The sequence below is a fragment of the Bufo gargarizans genome, chromosome 2 (genome assembly GCF_014858855.1).
Source record: "Bufo gargarizans isolate SCDJY-AF-19 chromosome 2, ASM1485885v1, whole genome shotgun sequence".
Taxonomy (NCBI): domain Eukaryota; kingdom Metazoa; phylum Chordata; class Amphibia; order Anura; family Bufonidae; genus Bufo; species Bufo gargarizans.
Window position 1 is genome coordinate 292,538,959 of NC_058081.1, and position 19,792 is coordinate 292,558,750.

Here is a 19,792-nt window from a genome sequence, read left to right on the forward strand (position 1 = left end):
GATGTGTTAAAGAACAAAATGGATTCAAATGGAAAATTTGCCAAAAAAGTAACATTTAGAAATGTCATCTCCATTTTCCTTTAATTCTTGTGGAACACCTAAAGGGTTAACAAAGTTTGTAAAATCCGTTTTGAGTAACTTGAGGGGTGTAGTTTCTACAATGGGGTCATTTATGGGGGGGTTCTACTATGTAAGCCCCACAAAGTGACTTCAGAACTGAACTGGTCCTTAAAAAGTGGCTTTTTGAAATTTTCTTAAAAATCGTAAAAATTGCTTTTAACATTCTAAGCCTTCTAACGTCCTAAAAAAATAAAATTACATTTACAAAATGATGCCAACATGAAGCAGACATATGGGGAATGTTAAGTAATAAATATTTTATGAGGTATCACTTTCTGTTTTAAAAGCGGAAAAATAAAAATTTTGAAAATTACGAATTTTTCAAAATGTTTGGAAAATTTGGGATTTTTTCATAAATAAAGGGAAAATATATTGACTTAAATTTATGACCGTCATGAAGTACAATGTGTCACAAGAAAACAATCTCAGAATGGCTTGGACAAATAAAAGTGTTCCAAAGTTATTACCACATAAAGTGACGCATCAGATTAGCAAAAAATGGCCTGGGCAGGAGGGCGAAAACTGGCCTGAGATAGAAGGGGTTGATGTTCTGTATATTTTATAATATATTACTGGTTTATGTGTCTCATACACAAAATTAATGCAACAAAGTGAATATTTATCAACAACAGTTACAATTCAAATAAATCTCACAAACTGCAATACTCCATAGAACATGGTTTCAGTATGTAGAAAGAAATGCCTGATACGACCTGTACTATTACGGCTTACCACATCCAGCTTGTCCCAGTAGTTGTAGTCATGTAATTTTCTTTTAGGGTTTTTGTTCTCCTCATTTTTCTTAGCTTCAGTCGACACTTTACTTCTGCTCTTTTTCTTTTTTCTATAGTCTTTGTTTCTAATTGGGGGTAGTGTCTAAAAGAAATGTATTTTAACATATTAATGCATGGTGTCAAATATTTCATTCTTACAGCAGCAATATATTGAGTGACAAGTGGGTTGAATAAACCACTTACTTTTAAAAAAAAATTGGGGAGGTGGAGCAACAAAAACTGCAAATTGGCCATTTTGATTTTAGTTTTCTTCTACATCGTTCATTGTACAGGATAAATATATTTATATTTTAATAGTATGGGTGCTTTGTGACGTGGAGATACAAATTATCTTTATATTCTAAATGTTTATTTTTATTACAAGGAAAGGGGGGCGATTTGAATTTGTTTTTTAGTATTTTTTAAAACTTGTTTTTACTTAAGTTTACACTTATATAAAGTCCCCTTAGGGGACTTGAACATGTGATAGTTTATGAATAAAGCAGTAATATGTATATTCGCTTTCTGAGCACATCTCAGTATGGTGAAGCTACAGTACATAGAATATATGATACGTAGATGCCAGGACACAGTTTTCTCCTTAGCATGCTGATGTCTAGCCCTGTCAATCAAGGGGAGGGGGGAGTGTGCAGAGCACAGGGGGGTATTACAAAGCAGTGCTCAAAGGATTCAGACCCGTCTCCTGGTGCTCCAACTTGCTTATTTGCATATGCATAAAATCGACATGATGAGCCCTACCAGGCAGTATGCCACGTTTAATAGGGTTGATCCTCGTGACAGAAGCGCCTTAAGGACTGTGTAGTACTGACAGATACAGCACCTGGTGATGGTTTAAGAATTCTGCCTAATGAGGACAGAAAAGTAACCAAATGTGCATCTGGCAATAGCACAATCCCACCATCAACTGAAAGGATAAATGCGCCCACCTGGTATAGACAGATACAGCATCCGGAAGTAGTGCCAATAATGTGCCTACTGTAGGGAGCAATGTGGCCACCTAGTAAATGACAGAACTGCATAGGTCTGTCACATACTGCATCTAATGATAGCAGCATTACCCCCAATAAATGAAAGTGGTGCGGTGGTTGGTAAAAACTAGTAGGACGTAGGTATGACAGAAACAGAATCTCATTCTAGTGCGGGCATTCCAACCTTGAAGGGTAAAGCAGCTGTCTGGTGCACATCAGTACTATGTAGGGCTGTTAAATACCTATAAAGTTATGAGGTGTCCCAGGCAACAGCATTACTTCATTTACTAAGAGGGAGACGTGCTACAGTTCCCTGCACTGCAAGTGGCTGATCCAGCAATGCAGCCCCATCATTCTCAGAAGCCATACATGTAAGAGATGGGAATATCCCTTTCCTCTGTGCTTGGAGATGTAGCCCCAATCTACCTTCCATCTGCAGATTTACAGCCAACACATAAGGACGGTAGCACATCTGTCATGGATGGGATTGACCAGTGTAGTAGGACTCTCCTGTTCTTATGTCACGTACTGCAGACATACCTACCTCTTCACCCACGATCGGCTGTTTGCTTAGCTTGGCATCCTTCTGTTTGATATCCTTTTCCCAGCTTTCTAGCTCTCGCATGAAGTCCTGCAACTCCTCAGCATTTTGCTTCATCTGTAACTGAAGCTCAAGTGCTTTGTTTGGAGACGACATGGTGACGATGTGCCTTAAAAATACAAACGTGCATGTTATACAGATTCATATCTGCAACCTGACAGGAACGGCTAGAATCCCAAACTATTGTACGACATGAGGACAGCTCTGCTATTACTCCGAACACCAAGTAAGAGCCCAACGTCTATAGCGTTAGATAGAGCGGCATCTGTTTAATATCCCCTTACTCATGTGGTGGGAGCCAACGCCACTCTGCTGCCTATGTTCACTCTAGTCAAGAATATGTCATCACCCATCCTGAGGATAGGACAGCAATATAAACTCCTGGATAACCCTTTTAAACTGTCCCATCTAGAGAAGACTAAAGAGGTTGTCCGGGTGTTTAATACTAATGACCTCCTCTCAGAATAGGTCCTCAATATCATATCAGCGGGTGTCTGCCTCCGGGCACTCCCGCCGATCAGCTTTTTCAGGAGGCCGCAGCCTAGTCCAAGCATAACGCCGTCCATTGGATAGTGGCTGTGGTTGGTATGACAGCTCATCTCCAGTCACTTGTATGGGACTGAGCTCAACCGTCTTTCAGGACTCCCTGAACTCAACCGTCTTCGGGACTCCCATAGACATGAATGGAGTGTCAGTTTGCATGCCCAACTTGCCACTGCGTTCATTTCTGTGCACTTCGAGGGTCATGGGGTACCCATTCTTGTGATGGTTGGGGGTCAAAGTGATCGGACCCCCATAGATCTGTTATTCCCTATCCTGTGCATAGGTGATAACTTTTTTTTTTTTAACTCGTTTTATTGAAGTTTAACAACAGACATGGTACATCACAGTCTGAAACAGTGACAGCCCACGCAGGGGAGCCACTTGTTTCACAGCACATCTTCAAATCACACAGTGTACTGGGCAGGTATCCATAGTATTGCACATTTGACCATAAAGACACTCTATATCCACAGTACAGTGATCATACACCCAGTGCAATGGGATCCTCCGACACGGAGTGCAAATGCACAGACTGCAAAGAGTGAGTAGAGGAGCACCACTCCCCCCATACCTTCTGGAATTTCTGAGGACATTTTCTATGCGTATACACCACTTTTTCCATTGCCATTGCATGGTTAATCAAGGTCTTCCATTGACCCACTGTGGGGGTCCTTTCCGCCATCCACCTCGAAGCAATTGCCTTCCTAGCCAGAAAGAGCGCCTCCCCCAAAAATACCCTTTGGTGATGTGTCCACCGTTCTTCCTCCAGCACTCCTAAGATACATATTTTGGGGCAGACCCCTATTGGTACCGGTACTATCGTGGAAAGGATTTCAACTACTTTGCCCCAAAACACCTGTAAATGCATAAATCCCCACATCAAGTAGGTGATAACTTTTAACAACCAGAATACCCCCTAAAGCATGAAATGAAGTCTGTAACTAATAGCTGGGCGTAAATCATGGACACTATATGACCACTATTTTCCTGCAGGGGGAAACCCTCCGGGGGTTAGATTTAGTGCTTTCAATTTCAAAGGTGACCACAATTTAACTGAGGTTCGCATGCAACTTTTAAGGTGCACATACACAGTAGAAAGAATTTGGCTAAACCCGCTTATTTCGGTGGGTCAGATGATTATTTAATGCAACCCTCCTGCTCAGGAAAAACAATAAATCACATTAAATAGGAACAAATAGAACACTAAAGCCTGTATTACACAGCCCGATGTGGCAGACGATTGTTGGGAGGGGAGCGTTCCCTCCCAACAATCACCTGCTCGCTAGAGGAGGAGACCGCTCCTATTACATGCAGTGATCTCCTCCACAGTATGGGGAGGAGCGATCGCTATGCCATCGCTCGTCCCCATGCTGTACCATGGTTTGTCGGTGGCAGATCGTGCCACACCACCACAATATGCCGCCTGCCAACGATAATTTTTTAACATGTCAAAAGACTTGGATTGCCCGATGATTGAGCGTTTGCTTATTTATCGGGCAATCGGCGGCAGATGAGTATTGTTGAGCAAACTCTGAGATTTGCAAGTTCGGTGTTCAGGTTATCTAAGAATTCTGTTTCCAAGGACCATAACGGATTTCTATGACGGCATGCACCACAGCAGCCTATATGAGGCATTCTGTATGGCTGAGCTGGCCAAAGACTTCTATTATGACGGAATACCTCTTATAGGCTTCCGTGGTGCATGCGGTCATAGAATTTTGTTATGGTCCGTGTTAGCAGAATCCATTACGGCGGGGATGCCCAACCTGCGGCCCTCCAGCTGTTGTAAAACTACAACTCCCTCAATGCCCTGCTGTAGACTGATAGCAGTAGGCATGCTGGGAGTTGTAGTTTAAACATCTGGAGGGCTGCAGGTTTGGCATGCCTGCATTACGGAATTATTTGATAAACCGAACGCCGAACTTGCAAATCGCAACACTACTAATCAGCATTTATGTGAACGCTTGTATTAGTGATTATATCTGCCGAAAAATCAGGCAGCGCTATACGGGCTTTACCTGGTGACCTCCTGTTTTAGCTGCAGCTCAGCCAATTACGAGGCGCCGCTTCTGCCCAATAGAACGGCCTGATGCACACTGTGAAATTGGCCGCATGAACCACTTCCTGTCGCCCTTGGATTGGCCATCACTGCTCATGTGAACGATGCTGGCCAATCCAAGAGCAGGTGTCTTGGGCTACCAATGGAGAAGTGGTGTGACCATCTTGGATGGTAGAAGATCTGCAACTAAAAGGATGAAAACGAGGTCACCAGGAAAGAGCTCTGTTCACTAATTCATTAGATTTAGTTTCTTTTTCTTGAACGGGAGGGCGACTTTAAAGGGAACCTGTCACCGGGATTTTGTGTATAGAGCTGAGGACATGGGTTGCTAGATGGCCGCTAGCACATCTGCAATACCCAGTCCCCATACCTCTGTGTGCTTTTATTGTGTAAAAAAAAAAACGATTTGATACATATGCAAATTACCCTGAGATGAGTCCTGTCCCTGACTCATCTCACACACAGGACTCATCACAGGATAGTTTGCATATGTATCAAATCGATTTTTTGACACAATAAAAGCACACAGAGCTATGGGGACTGGGTATTGCAGATGTGCTAGGGGTGATCTTGCAACCCATGTCCTCAGCTCTGTACACAAAATCTTGGTGACAGGTTCCCTTTAATATCCATGGAAGGCGGATGTCGGGGTTGTATTCCGTGGTGTACCTCACTGAACATAGTACACGTGGAGGGGTCAGGAGGAACAGATATGGCCTCATAGGCGTTTAATGTGCAATCACTGGGTAGTCCCAGACGAAAAACCAACTGCACACAATTAGCACATGGGTTTTCCATGATTTGGGGTGTTTGGGGGTTATTTATCATGCGGGGAACGCTGACATCAGCTTTTCCGCGTTTATGTAGCTGTAATTTGAGCAAAACGTTGCCTGTTTCTTTCATAAATTGGAAAATAATCCTTTTTGTCACAATTAGTTATTCCAGGTTACCCCCCACCCCCTTCAGCAGTGTTCTGTGCACACAGAGAAAAGCAGTGCCATGTAAAGCACCCAGGCTGGCATACTACAGCCGCCCACAAGCTAGGGCCATGTTAGTACACATGCCTGACACTTACCTCCTCACTCAGCCGCTGCTCTACTACCACTTCCCATTCACTGCCTCCCGGCATGCCCTGCGCCCACGCAGTAACCATAGAGACCAACGTGCCCGGAGTTATGATGGCACCTCCGAATTACACAACAGCGCACCCCAGCGTCCAGGCGAGGGTACTGTTGCCTATCCTATACATTCGCAGAGAAAATAGAAAACGTTCGATGCAATTTCTGGATTTTTGTTTTGCCCCAAATAAAAATGGCTGAAAGTGTTCCACCTGACAATGACGTCACGGCGTCACGTGGAAACGTCCCAAGATGGCAGCTTCCTGTGCAGGTTCAGACGGGATGGTAAGATAGCTGTAAAGGTGAGAGGGGGAGACAAATGGAGGAAGACGGATCGGCGCATGGCCAGCATGGCTACCCGCTGTTCCCGGACCGGCAGAGCTGGGAGACCACAAGGGACCCGATGGAATCGAAATCCTGCGGAGCGAACCACAAGTGCCAGAGAATGCTGCGGCTGACCATGGAAACCAGTAGGTGTGCTGCGGCTGTACTCACAGTGTATGGGCTCCCCTCCCCCTACACATATGACAGTACCTGCAGGCTGGCTTTTGTGGTGTTTTTACTGATGTCACAGGGAAAGCTTAAAGGGGTTGTCAGAGTTATGGAAAAAAAAAAAAAAATATAGCACTGTAAATCTGATGGTCAGCGATATATAACTGAGCTAAGCAAGTGTTAGGCAAAAAAAATGCATGACATCTGCTCCGTGAATGACAGCCAAGACCCGATGCGGACAGCAGAGACACGGAGCAGTAACATGACTGATAATGCTCCGTCCCTCTCTGTGATCTCTTTACTACGAAATCACAGTGACAACTTTATCTCACTGTGATTTCGTAGTAAAGAGATCACAGAGAGGCACAGAGCATTATCAATCATGTTACTGCTCCGTGCTCGTGCTTCTGCAGTCTGCAGCGGGTCTTGGCTGTCATTCACGCAGCGGATGTCACGCACGGCATCCGCTCGTGTGAAACAGCCCTTAGTGTACCTACATGCATTTTTTTTTTTTTGCCTTTGTGTCCACATATCACTGTACAGTCTATAGTAAATTATAAAATGCAGATTATTAATGTCCCTAACGTTAGACCGCTGAGGACGGTGATTGGCTGCAGCGGTCACGTAATGTATAACAGTCTATCACCACTGCAGTCTGTAAACAAACAGCGGGAGGACCGGAGAATAATATCATGATTTTCTTGATATAATGACCCCCCCACACCAATGCCCAGGCCCCTGATATAGGTTATACTTGCAAAAACACAAATGCAATCGCACTCTGCAACCAGCACTCTGCCCTGCCTTTATGCTGGATGTTGAATAAGGCATTGGTGTACATTTTGGCCAAAGCGTAATAAGCCACTCACCATGTCAAGGTCGCCTTCATGAGTGGTCCCTAACACTAGTTCCTACCTGTTATGGGCCACGACAGCCACATAAAGTCCAGGGAGCGCAGGTACAGCATGCACGCCAAGCACACTCTGCTTTTAACCCCGTCCGGTGCCATTACAGCTCCGTTCCGCTGCAACCACGTCGCTCCTGATGGCCGCTGCTGCATCTCATCTGGCAATTGTGGGGGAGGGGGGGGTAGCAGAAGCAGGCCACGGCGGGGACATGCCTACCTAGCATCTCCCGCTGGAGAGCAGGGTAAATATAACCTATATGAGGGGCCCGGGCATTGTTGGGTTATTATAGGAGTTGAATAACCCCATTAATAATAAACATTGGGATTTTATATGGCTATATGGTGCCTTGGGCTTTTTCCAGTTGAAGACCCCTAGAGGCATGTGATGTGAAGCCACCCTGCCACTTCTGCATCTTCAGAACCCATGGCCTCCACCCAACAACCCTAACCCCAAAAAACACAAGGGACCACACTGTCCCTTTCCTAATGGCTACTTTTCACGGCCTGCTGCTGTCTGGGCTTCATGATGTCATACTTCCCATACACACTCTTCATTTAACAGGTTTAATTAGCAATTATTATTTTTATTTTTTTATTCTCTTAATGAATTCCTCTGGGGAATCTGCAGATGGAGTCACTCCTCTCTAATGACTTACATGTATATACATCTGATTTCTAAGAATATTGAGCATCAGTGCCGACTATAACAGATTGCTCTTACTGCTTCTCAGGTCCATATGCCAAGCTACTGTTAGATGCCATGAAGCTGTCTGGTTGGTAAGTGTCTATTCTGAATCAATATAACTCCTTCATATTCCATTGCAGGTAGGTATCACCCAGGTGAGTGGCTAAATCACTAGAGGCTTGTGCTTCCTAATGGTGAATGCAGGGGGTTCTACTGGATTAGGCTACTTTCACATCTACATTTTATCTGGATCCGGCATGGTTCAGCGAAAACGCTTCTATCATGATAATACAACCATCTGCATCCGTTATGAACAGATCCGGTTGTGTTATCTGTAACATCACCATGACGGATCCGGCACTAAAACTATTGTACGTCAATGGGGGCCGGATCCGTTTTTAGTTTTGTGTCCAAAAAAACAGATCCGGCATTATTGACTTACATTGTGTTTCATGCCAGATTCGTCTTGCTCTGCATCCCAGGACGCCCTCCAAAACGCTGCTTGCAGCGGTATGGGAACGCAACCAAACGGAACGGAATGCATTCTGGTGTAGGGGCAGTTCCCCATTGACAATAAATGGAGACAATCCTGAAGCGTTTTCCTCCCGTATTTAGATCCTATGACGGATCTTAATACCGGAAAGGAGAAGCGCAGATGTGAAAGTAGCCTTTCATGCAAATATAAGAAAAAACACTTGAGTGTGTCATGGACCCATCTCTGCTTTGACCGAGAGGGTTCACAGGGATAAGGGGTATACAGTATGGACTCTGATTATCGCTTTCTACAGAATCACAGCATCATTTCAATGCCTAAAAGATGTGATAACGCCTTGGTGACAGGTTCACTTAAAGGAATTCTGTCATGTAGAGCCGTGTATAGGATCTGCCAGATACCGCAATATACCTTTGCCATAGATATGAATGCTTTCGTTTATTCCGAAAATTGATTTGATCAATATGCAAATTACCTCTGAAAAGAGCCACATGCGCAGTCTGTTCTCTGAGGCTGACACCAGTACAGGGATGGTAGACCAGGCGGGCACTTACATCAGGAGTACAGGCGCTCACACCGAGTCCTCTGAGCGATGTCGGGGGAGCTGAGGGGGCGCGGGGCGTTGCTGGGCTCCTTCAGAATGGGTGCACCTGGTCTCCAGAGACGTTAGGAACAGCCTATTGGGCTCTTTTAAGAGCTAATTTGCATATTGATAAAATCTTTTTATTTTTTTTAAATAAACTAAAGCATTCATATCTATGGCAAAGGTATATCGCCTTGGTAACCGATCGGAGCCCCACAATTTCACTGCGGGGGCTCCTATTGGGAGGCAGAGGGAGCTGCATCCCACTGCCTTGCTTCACAGATGCCACAATCTGTGTTGATCGCAGCATCTGAGGTATTAAATAATGGGGTTCGGCGTGATTGCCATTCCTCGTCAGTGCGGCTGAGTGCCTGCTGTATTATACAGCCGGCATCCGCTGCGTATGGAGCGGGCTCACTGCAGCAGCCCACTCCATACATTCCCTTGACCCCCGTGACATACCAGTACATCACGGTGGTTGAAGGGGTTAAATCATTCTTTGAGTTCATATTATTTGGAAATCTGGTATCTAGGGTATGTATCCAAAAGGCTTCTCACATATACAGCATAGGCTGCCAATCTCTGCTTCTCTTGGAATGTTCTACAAATAAAGGGGGTCATTTATCAAACTGGTGTAAAGTAGAACTGGCTTAGTCGCCCATAGCAACCAATCAGATTTCACCTTTCATTTTCCAAAGGAGCTGTCCAAATTGAAAGGTTGCTAAGGGCAACTAAGCCTGTTCTACTTTACACCAGTTTGATAAATGACCCCCAAAGTCTTCAAGGAGCTTAATGCTAACATTACACTAGCAGATCACACAGGCAATTATCAGGAGGGAGGCATTCCTTCCCAGCAATCGCCTGCTCGTCAGCGGAGGAGACCGCTGCTATTACATGGAGGAGTTATCCCTAATGCCATCACTTGTCCCCATACTGAATCACTGATTGCCGGCAACAGATCAGGATTCCACAGCACGATCTGCCACCAGCAAGGGATGATTTATAAACCTGCTGCGTTTGCTCATTCATCGGGTAGTCGGCGCCAGTATTACACTGCCAGATCATCGCCAACAAGCGTTACTACAAACGCTTGTTAGCGATACACTAGCAGAAAATTATAAGCTTTAGACTTTTTCACTTGCTGGGAGTTGTAGTTTCCCCACAGCTGGGGGCAGGAGGTTGCTGACCCCTGGTCTGAATAAATAACAGTACATGCCACCAAAGTGCAGTGGATATGATTGTGTTCCGGTCCTGCAGAAATAACTTTGACGTGAGTGTATTGCCTTTTTAGCACAGTTTCCAGAGACCGCCATTTTTCGTGCGAGGATTGTGACGGATCAGTAAGTGGAGGCTTTGACGCGGATACGTCTGAAGTAAGTGAGGGGTGACGCCATATGATTATGTCAGATGTATTTCCTAGTCTGGAGGGGCTTGATAATGAAAAGCCAGAAAGGTTTAAAGAAAATAGGCATTGCTCACCTCACTGACTCCCCATCATTCCATTCCATTATTTTTTTTCCTTCCTCCAGATTGTGCTGTGTCAGAATAACATTCACAATCAGTCCCACATGAACCGCGTGGTGACACATGAGCTGATTCATGCATTTGACCACTGCCGTGCACATGTCGATTGGTTTAATAACGTTCGCCATTTAGCGTGCTCTGAGGTAAGCATGACATTTACATTTATGAAGATAGTGTGGGAGCTTTATCAAACTGGTGTAAAGTAGAACTGGCTTAGTTGCCCATAGCAACCAATCAGATTCCACCTTTCTTTTTTCACAGCTCCCTTGGAAAATGAAAGGTGGAATCTGATTGGTTGCTATGGACAACTAAGCCAGTTCTACTTTACACCAGTTTGATAAATCTCCCCCAAATGAGTTTATACTGATCGATGGTTAAGCAGTGTCTACTGCATGTCCACAGCAGATATTTGTGAACATGCATCTGCGTTACACCAGTCATACTGGGAGAGCTGTGGTGGCTGCGACATGTTGTAAAGGCCTCATGCACACGGCCGTTGTTTTGGTCCGCATCCGAGCCGCCGTTCCGTTCCGCAAATTGTGGAAGGCACACGGGCGGCTTCCACGTTTGGCGGACCACAAAAAACGGAACGGTCGTGTGCATGAGGCCTAATACTCATATTAATGTAGGACTGGAAGGCAGAGCAATGTGGAATATTAAGAGACCCTACAGTGATACTGTACTGGGGACATTGTGAAGCTTTGACGCTCCTCTTGTTAAGGCCTCATGCAAACGGCTGTTGCATCCGCAATCCACATCTGATGGTACACACCGCAAAAAAGTAATGCATGCGCTACTTTTTTGCTGTGCAGAGGTACGGGCAGAAAACCCACAGGAGCACTACCCCGTTCCACACCTCACCACCTTCCGAATTGCAGACCAGTACAAGTGAATGGGTCCGCCTCAGTGATGCTGTGCACAAATGGCCAGTGCCTGTATATTGCGGACTCGCTGTTTGCGGGCTGCAATACGGGCACCGGCCAACAACGGCCGTGTGCATGAGACCTTAAGCAGTTTTCCAGGAGTACAATATTGATGCCCTATCCTCAATTTACATTTAGTGTTTTCCTGTAGATCAGAGCTGCCAATCTCAGCGGAGACTGCTCGCTTAGTAATGAAATTAGCCGGTTTAATTTTGGCTTGAAACAACATCATCAGGTATGTCCTGAAAAGTTACTGGTATATGTAGTGTTTGTCTAACAGTATGTGAATGGACCCCTCCTATTAAAGCAACAGTGCCTGTCTTCTGGCATAGGAAATTTGTGAGTGATGGCTCAATTTTGAACAAAGAAAAGTATGATTTACACACACACACACACACACACCACAACACAATGCTTGTTCTAGAAACTGGCGTTAATTACAGTAGAGATCTCGATCAGATATTTGCTGTGGTAGATTTCATTTTCTAATGCATGAGATGCATCGAAATTATTAGAGGTTATCCAGGAAAATATATTTATGACCTATCCTCAGTATAGATCATCAGGATCAGATCTGCGGGGGTGCGACACCCAGGACCCTGCCGATCAGCTGTTAGAGTAGGCCCTGAGCGTTGCAGCCTCTTCCTATGCCAGTGACATAATGTGGCCTAGTTGCAGCTCAGCCATGTTCAAGTCAATGGGACTGAGCTGCAATACCAAGCACTGCCACTATACAGTGTATGGCGCTATCCTTGGAAAGCTGCAGGGAGCCTACATTGCTCCGGTGAGCGCAGCGGCGTCCTGAAACAGCTGATCGGCGGGAGTGCAGGGACTTGGACCCCCACTGATGTGCTAATGATGTCCTATCCTGAGGATAAGTCAGCATTATCTTTTCCAGGATAACCCATATAAGACGCCCCTCTTAAAGGCATTCTGACACCAGTTTTATGCTGCTAGGTTCTAACAGCTCCAGTGCACGCCATAAGCTTTCTCCTCCTCCCTGACACTGTGACAATTTTTCCCAACTGAATTAGCAGCGAGGGGAAATCAGGAGCTGATGAACTGAATATTCCAGACTCTTCCGTTTTGCAGACAAGAATAGGCATTTCTACAATGGGCCTTCCGTTCCACAAATTGCGGAAGGTACACGGGCGACTTCTGTTTTTTTTGGGATCCGCGGTTTGCGGACCGCAAACAACGGAACGGTCGTGTGCATGAGGCCTTACTAAGAGGATCTGTCACTAATTTATGTTGCCCTTAGGGCTGTTTCACACGAGCGGATGCCGTGCGTGACATCCGCTGCATGAATGACAGCCAAGACCCGATGCGGACAGCAGAGACACGGAGCAGTAACATGACTGATAATGCTCCGTGCCTCTCTGTGATCTCTTTACTACGAAATCACAGTGAGATAAAGTTGTCACTGTGATTTCGTAGTAAAGAGATCACAGAGAGGCACGGAGCATTATCAGTCATGTTACTGCTCCGTGTCTCTGCTGTCCGCAGCGGGTCTTGGCTGTCATTCACGGAGCGGATGTCACGCACGGCATCTGCTCGTGTGAAACAGCCCTTAGTTTGGACACCAAAAAACTGGTGACAGATTCACTCCAATAATTATGACGTATTGTAGGCCAGCATGTTTTTATTAAGACTTCCGTAAAAACCAGTTGGAATCTGTGAGCAGGACATACTGTTAAGCCTGGTACAATGCCTTGGGGCTATCTCAGCTGAATATAATGATACCTTCCACTTAGTTATCCATTGCTTCTTTCTGGAGAAGATGTACTTTTAATCCATATGCAGATTCGCCGTTAAGTGCACAGAGGGCGGACCCAAGTTTCCCTGTGTACCCTTGTTCTCCTGCTTCCTCCCTCTCCTCCTTTTAAAGGGTTTCTGTCACCAGAATTAACCCTATTAAGCTAGCTGACATTAGCGATGTGCTAATGTCAGCTAAACCTAACTAGCCTATTCCTACTTTTATCTGTGTGCCCGTTACGCCAGAAATCGAACTTATATAATATGCTAATTAGCCTCTAGGCGGGGGGGGTTGTTCCTGCTCCCAGAGGCTCCGTTCTCCCACCTTTGTCGCCTCCCTCCAAGTCCTGATTGACAGGGCCAGGCAACGCTCGCATCTGTCTGTCAGCCCTGTGCTCTGGTGAATTCTCGCACCGTTCAGCATTCGGCGCAGTGAGGGAAAGACGCTCTCAGGCTGACAGCTCCCTCACCGCGCCTGCGCCGAATGCTGAACGGTGCGAGAATTCACCAGAGCACAGGGCTGACAGACAGATGCGAGCGTTGCCTGGCCCTGTCAATCAGGACTTGGAGGGAGGCGACGAAGGTGGGAGAACGGAGCCTCTGGGAGCAGGAACAACATTTTCTCCCCCCCCCCCACCCCTCCACATTCACTTCAATGGGGCCGCAAAACATGCGGACAGCATCCGTGGCTCCGTTCCCCGGCCCCACTAAAAAAATATAACGTGTCCTATTCTTGTCTGCGCTTTGCGAACAAGAATAGGCATTTATATTGCCGGCTTTCGTTCCGCAAATTGCGGAAGGCACCACGGGCGGCTTCCGTTTTTTGCAGACCGCAAAAAACGGCATGGCCGTGTGCATGAGGCCATAGGCTGTGTTTAGCAGACACATGAGCCTATGACTCCTTGCTATTGGCTTCTATTTGTATGTTAGTGTATCTGTTAAATAGATCTACTAAGTGGATGATAGAAACATGATGTGAACACAGCCTTAGATGTTTATCCATAGCCACAGGATATTGTGTTAGGGCTCATGCACACGACCAGTGTGAAGTGGATGATAGAAACATGATGTGAACACAGCCTTAGATGTTTATCCATAGCCACAGGATATTGTGTTAGGGCTCATGCACACGACCAGTACCTCGCCGTGGCTGTATTGCGCCCTGCATACGGCGGGTCCGTAATACACGAGGGACCAGCTGGGCTGTGTGCACCCTGCATCACAGATGTGGACCCATTCACATGAATGGGTCCGCAAACCCTGAAGATGCGGTGCGGAAGCACGGATGAGCACCCCACAGAAGCACTACGGAGTGCTTCCGTGGTGTTTCTGGCCGTGCCCTCACACCGCAAAAAAGTAGTGCATGCGCTACTTTTTTGCGGTGTGGACCGTCGGATTCAAGTGAATGGGTCCGCGATCCGGATGCTGCTGCCGCCCCACAGTCGGTGCCCGTGCATTGCGGACTGCAATTTGTGGTCCGCAGCATGGGGCCTGGCCAGCACACTGTCGTGTGAATGAGCCCTTAGAAGCAGGCATTATTGCACTTCTGAGGAATGCATTGAGATATTTTGAAAGTAAAAAAAGGAGATTTCTTGTAGAAACAGTAGGTATAATTCAGGAAATATGGCGGTGATTTTTGATGAAAGCTGATCTTCCCTTATCTCCCTCCCAGGCCTGTGTAAGAGACCGCTCTCTCCGCTCTATATTGGCCGTCAGGCAGATCAGTCGGGAGGCAGCAGAAAAGGCCGTAGACGACGTGTTTCAATCATGTTTTAATGACTATGAACCGTTTGGTCGAATCCCTCACTGTAAAAGGGACGCGGACATGGCATACAGAGATTTTAAAAAGCAAGGAAGATATTATGCAAACCTTTAAGCTACTCAAAAATGACACCGAAATAAATTCTTACGATGATCTAGTAATCGTGAATCGGAATCGCACACCTCAAACAGAAAAGCCTCCGTGCTTATGATGGAAGTTGTTTGCGTCTTTATTGTATGACTTTTTAATTGTATATATATTTAGTTCTGTGATTTATACAACTGATTAATGTTTTGCTGGTTATATACAACACAGAGTTTATTTCTGTACTTGTCAATGTGGGGCATGGAAATGGGTTAGAAATACCTGCGCAGGGGCTCTGTTCTCCCCCAGTCTGTGGATTCATTTGCTTCTAGGGGTGATCTGCCCTTGGAGCTGTAGCTGCTGTGACGCAAGGCCTATTATGGAGCTTAGCGGTCATAGGACCGGATGGGAATGAAACCATTGTGGTATCGCGGACAGGTGAGTGAGTCTTATGTTCAGGGGCACAGGTTTAGGACCAGGGGTTGCTGGACAACACCTTTTAAAGCCATGCGAGCCAAGTCCTGAATTTGGGACCTAAAGAGAGAGAATATTACACTAAATTACGTATATGATCTGTCCACAGAATAGTTTAACAATGTATGATTGCTGGTGGTCTGAAGGTAGGGACCCCACCTATCATGTGAAGGGGATCCCAGAGTCCCGTGTGTGTTAATGGAGTCGTAGTGTATGACCACCCTTTCATTCACTTCTATTGAAATGGTGAGTAAAGTGCTCGGCTATCTCCATTTGTCCCACAGACGGTGCATGGAGCAGTGGCCATACATGCAAGCTACTGCACATTAGGGACCCTATACTTGTAATCCCAGTGATCAGACCCCCAGCCATGACAGATTTATCACCTATCTTCAGAATACATGTTTATGGGAAAAAACCTTTTATTTGCTGGCTTTATTGATTATTTAATTTTTATTAATTTTTTTACATGACATTACATAACTACTCAAAATAAAGAAACTTGGTTTTGAGGATACAATCCAGCATGGCAGCATGCTCTCCGCTTCCACCAGCTGTCAGTCTTCTGTGTCACAATAGATATATCTTACTACAAGAAGATGTAGACTGGCACATTCTTATTCATAGTCATAGGTGCATATCCATGAAGCAAACATGGTTGATAAAAATAAAAAAAATAATGGCTGCACACACATATAAGCAGTAAAGCTGAGAAATGGGGCTCATTCTAAATTCAAGTGGTGTGAGCAAATGCCTGGGGCTTCTGAGCAAAGTACAAATGTAGCTGGTTCCTGCACTGCCCTGAAAATGTGGACTTGGATAAGTCCAAGAGAGACGGTATATTAGTGACAGGGACCCGTCTGCGGAAGCCACCTTGGCGCCTGTTAGATGGGCCCGACATGTATGTGCGCTAAGAGCTTCCATTGATCCATTTATAGTAGGTATAATACCACTTGAATTTAGAATGATCCCCATTTCTCGCTTTACTGCTTATGTGTGTGCAGCCATTATTATTATTATATTTTTTTTTTTTTATCAACACTAGATATATCAGCATGGATACACATAAGGCCACCTTCACATTTGTCTTGGCTACTTTTGAGAAATGCATGTTTTTTTATTATTATTTAAAGGGCTCTTCTGAGGTCTCCTCTGGATAGGTCATCAGTATATGATAGGTGGTGGTCTGACACCCTGGACCCCTGCCGATCAGCTGTTTGAGAAGGCACTGGCACAGCCTTCTCACAGCTTTCCCTAGCCCTTGTGACATCATTTGCATTGGTCATATGGCCTAGACGCAGCTCAGGCCTATAGAAGTGAATAGCGCTGAGCTGCGATACCAAGTACACGCTGCTCCATATGTGGGACAATAGCCTATACTTCTGGAAGGTCTGCCCCTTTTGCCTGGGTGTCTCCTGCTCTTTCTTAGGCAGCATTACTATTAAAGGGTTGTCTCACCACAGATAGCCCCTTTAAAGGGGTTCTACCACCAGAAATACTGTTATGTAGCTGACTGATATAGCGATGCGCTAATGTCAGCACTACATAACAGTATGTTTTTTACCTTTCTCCCTGCAGACGTTTTGGTAAAAAATAAATAAAAAAAACTTTAGCAATATGCTAATGAGCCTCTATTTGCTATGTGGGCGTAAAATCAGCACCTAGAGGCTCCGTCCACTCACCCTTTATCCCACCCAGGTCCTTTGTTCTGCCCGCCTCGCTCCTCTTCATTTATGGCACGGTCCACTGCATCGCTGCCGAAATCCTGCGCCGTTCACTTCTGTATTCGGCGCAAGCGCAGTGAGTGAAGGCCGCTCTCCTGATGCCAGCTTCCTCACTGTGACGTAGTCGGTGCAGGCAGGAATCCGGCACATGGGGCGCATCATTCACTCACTGCACCTGCGCCTAATACAGAAGTGAACGGTGCAGGCGCGGGATTTCGGCAGTGATGCGGCGGACCGTGCAATCATTCAAGAGGAGCGGGGTGGGCAGAACAGAGGACCTGGGCGGGATAAAGGGTGAGTGGACAGAGCCTCTAGGTGCTGATTTTACGCCCACATAGCACCAAGAGGCTCATTAGCATATTATAAAAGTGCTTATTTTACCAAAACGGCTGCAGGGAGAAAGGTAAAAAACACTGTTATGTGGTGCTGACATTAGCGCATCGCTAATGTCAGTCAGCTGCATAACAGTATTTCTGGTGGTAGAAACCCTTTAAAGGCTGTGGACACCTTCGGAGGAATTTTTCGATAATTACAGTCCTGATCAAAAGTTTAAGACCACTTAAAAAATGCAAAAAAATCATATTTTACAGTGTTGGATCTTAACAAGGTTCCAAGTAGAGCTTCAACATGCAACAAGAAGAAATGGGAGTGAGACAAAACATTTTTTGAGCATTCAATTTAATGAAAACAACGAATAAACTGAAACAGGCTGTTTTTCAACTGATCCAAAGTTTAGGCCCACATGCCTTTAAAAGGCCAAATCTGTGCAAAGATGTGGATTCATTGTCATTTTCTGTCAGATAGTCACATGTTGTGATGGCAAAGGCAAAAAAAACTCTCCCTTTTTGAACGTGGTCAGGTTGTTGAACTGCATAAGCAGGGTCTCTCACAGCGCGCCATCACTGCTGAAGTGGGACGCAGTAAGGCTGGTTTCACACGAGCGTGACGGATTAGGTCAGCGTGCGTTCAGTGAAACTCACACTGACTAGTTCAGTCAGTTTTGTCTGCGATTGCGTTTAGTTGTTCAGTTTTTTCCGCACGGGTGCAATATGTTTGGATGCATTTTTCACGCGCGTGATAAAAAAACTGAAGGTTTACAAACAACATCCCTTAGCAACCATGAGTGAAAAACGTATCGCACCTGCTTGCAGATGCAATGTGTTTTTCACGCAGCCCCATTCACTTCTATGGGGCCAGGGCTGCGAGAAAAACGCAGAATATAGAAAATGCTGCGATTTTCACGCAACACAGAACTGATGCGTGAAAAACAACGCTCATGTGCACAGACCCATTGAAATGAATGGGTCAGGATTTAGTGCGGGTGCTATGCGTTCACGTCATGCATTGCACCCGCGTGGAAATCACGCTCTTGTGAAAGGGACCTAAGACAGTCATTTGGAATTTCTTAAAAGATCCTGAGGCTTATGGAACAAAAAAGTCAAGTGGAAGACCCTAAAAAAATATCAGCACTGAGCTGGAGGATCCAATAGGCTGTCCGTCAAGACACTGGACGATCCTCGACCCAAATTAAGGCCCTTACTGGTGCTGACTGCAGCCCCATAACCATCAGACGGCATCTGAGACTGAAGGGCTTCAAAAACAAAAAACGTCTTCAAAGACCTAGTCTCCTTGAACGCCACAGAACGGCTCGTTTGGACTTTGCAAGAGAGCACCAAATATGGGACATTCAAAGGTGGAAGAAAGTTTTATTCTCTGATGAGAAAAAATGTAACCTTGATGGTCCTGATGGTTTCCAACGTTACTGGCATGACAAGCAGATCCCACTGAGATGTTTTCTACGCGCCACAGCGGAGGGGGGGCCATAATGGTCTGGGGTGCTTTTTCCTTCAGTGGAACAATGGAGCTTCAGGAAGTGCAGGGGCGTCAAACGGCTGCTGGCTATGTCCAGATGTTGCAGATGACTGAGGGCCCTCGTCTGTGTGCTAACGACTGGGTTTTTCAACAGGACAACGCTACAGTACACAATGCCTGCAGGACAAGGGACTTCTTCCAGGAGAATAACATCACTCTTTTGGCCCATCCTGCGTGTTCCCCTGATCTAAATCCAATTGAGAACCTTTGGAGATGAATGGCAAGGGAAGTTTACAAAAATGGACAACAGTTCCAGACAGTAGATGGCCTTCATGCGGCCGTCTTCACCACTTGGAGAAATGTTCCCACTC

At 45.7% G+C, this 19,792-nt stretch overlaps 2 protein-coding genes across 4 annotated transcripts in view; one reads left to right on the plus strand and one right to left on the minus strand.

The window, feature by feature from the left end:
• The window catches only part of RPAP3 (RNA polymerase II associated protein 3), a 63,594-nt gene extending 57,346 nt beyond the window's left edge, over positions 1-6,248 (minus strand). The window contains exons 1-3 of the mRNA XM_044277082.1: positions 6,161-6,248; positions 2,427-2,592; positions 853-996 (exon numbers count right to left, since the gene is read on the minus strand). Of these exons, the coding sequence (XP_044133017.1) occupies positions 853-996; positions 2,427-2,579 (297 nt within the window). The 5' untranslated portion in view covers positions 2,580-2,592; positions 6,161-6,248. The remainder of the gene's footprint in view (positions 1-852; positions 997-2,426; positions 2,593-6,160) is intronic.
• A 174-nt stretch (positions 6,249-6,422) lies between these two features.
• Positions 6,423-15,637, plus strand: LOC122925735 (mitochondrial inner membrane protease ATP23 homolog). Of its 3 annotated transcripts, none has more exons than XM_044277083.1 (6): positions 6,423-6,673; positions 8,334-8,379; positions 10,655-10,736; positions 10,893-11,030; positions 11,962-12,045; positions 15,238-15,637. In XM_044277083.1, exons 1-6 carry the CDS (start codon positions 6,523-6,525, stop codon positions 15,439-15,441), a joined length of 705 nt encoding a protein of 234 aa, XP_044133018.1. In that variant the 5' UTR covers positions 6,423-6,522; the 3' UTR covers positions 15,442-15,637. The 3 variants fall into 3 exon arrangements, with proteins under 3 accessions (XP_044133018.1, XP_044133019.1, XP_044133020.1); XM_044277085.1 differs by having other exon boundaries at positions 6,542-6,677; XM_044277084.1 differs by lacking the exon at positions 11,962-12,045.
• Positions 15,638-19,792: the final 4,155 nt, after the last annotated feature.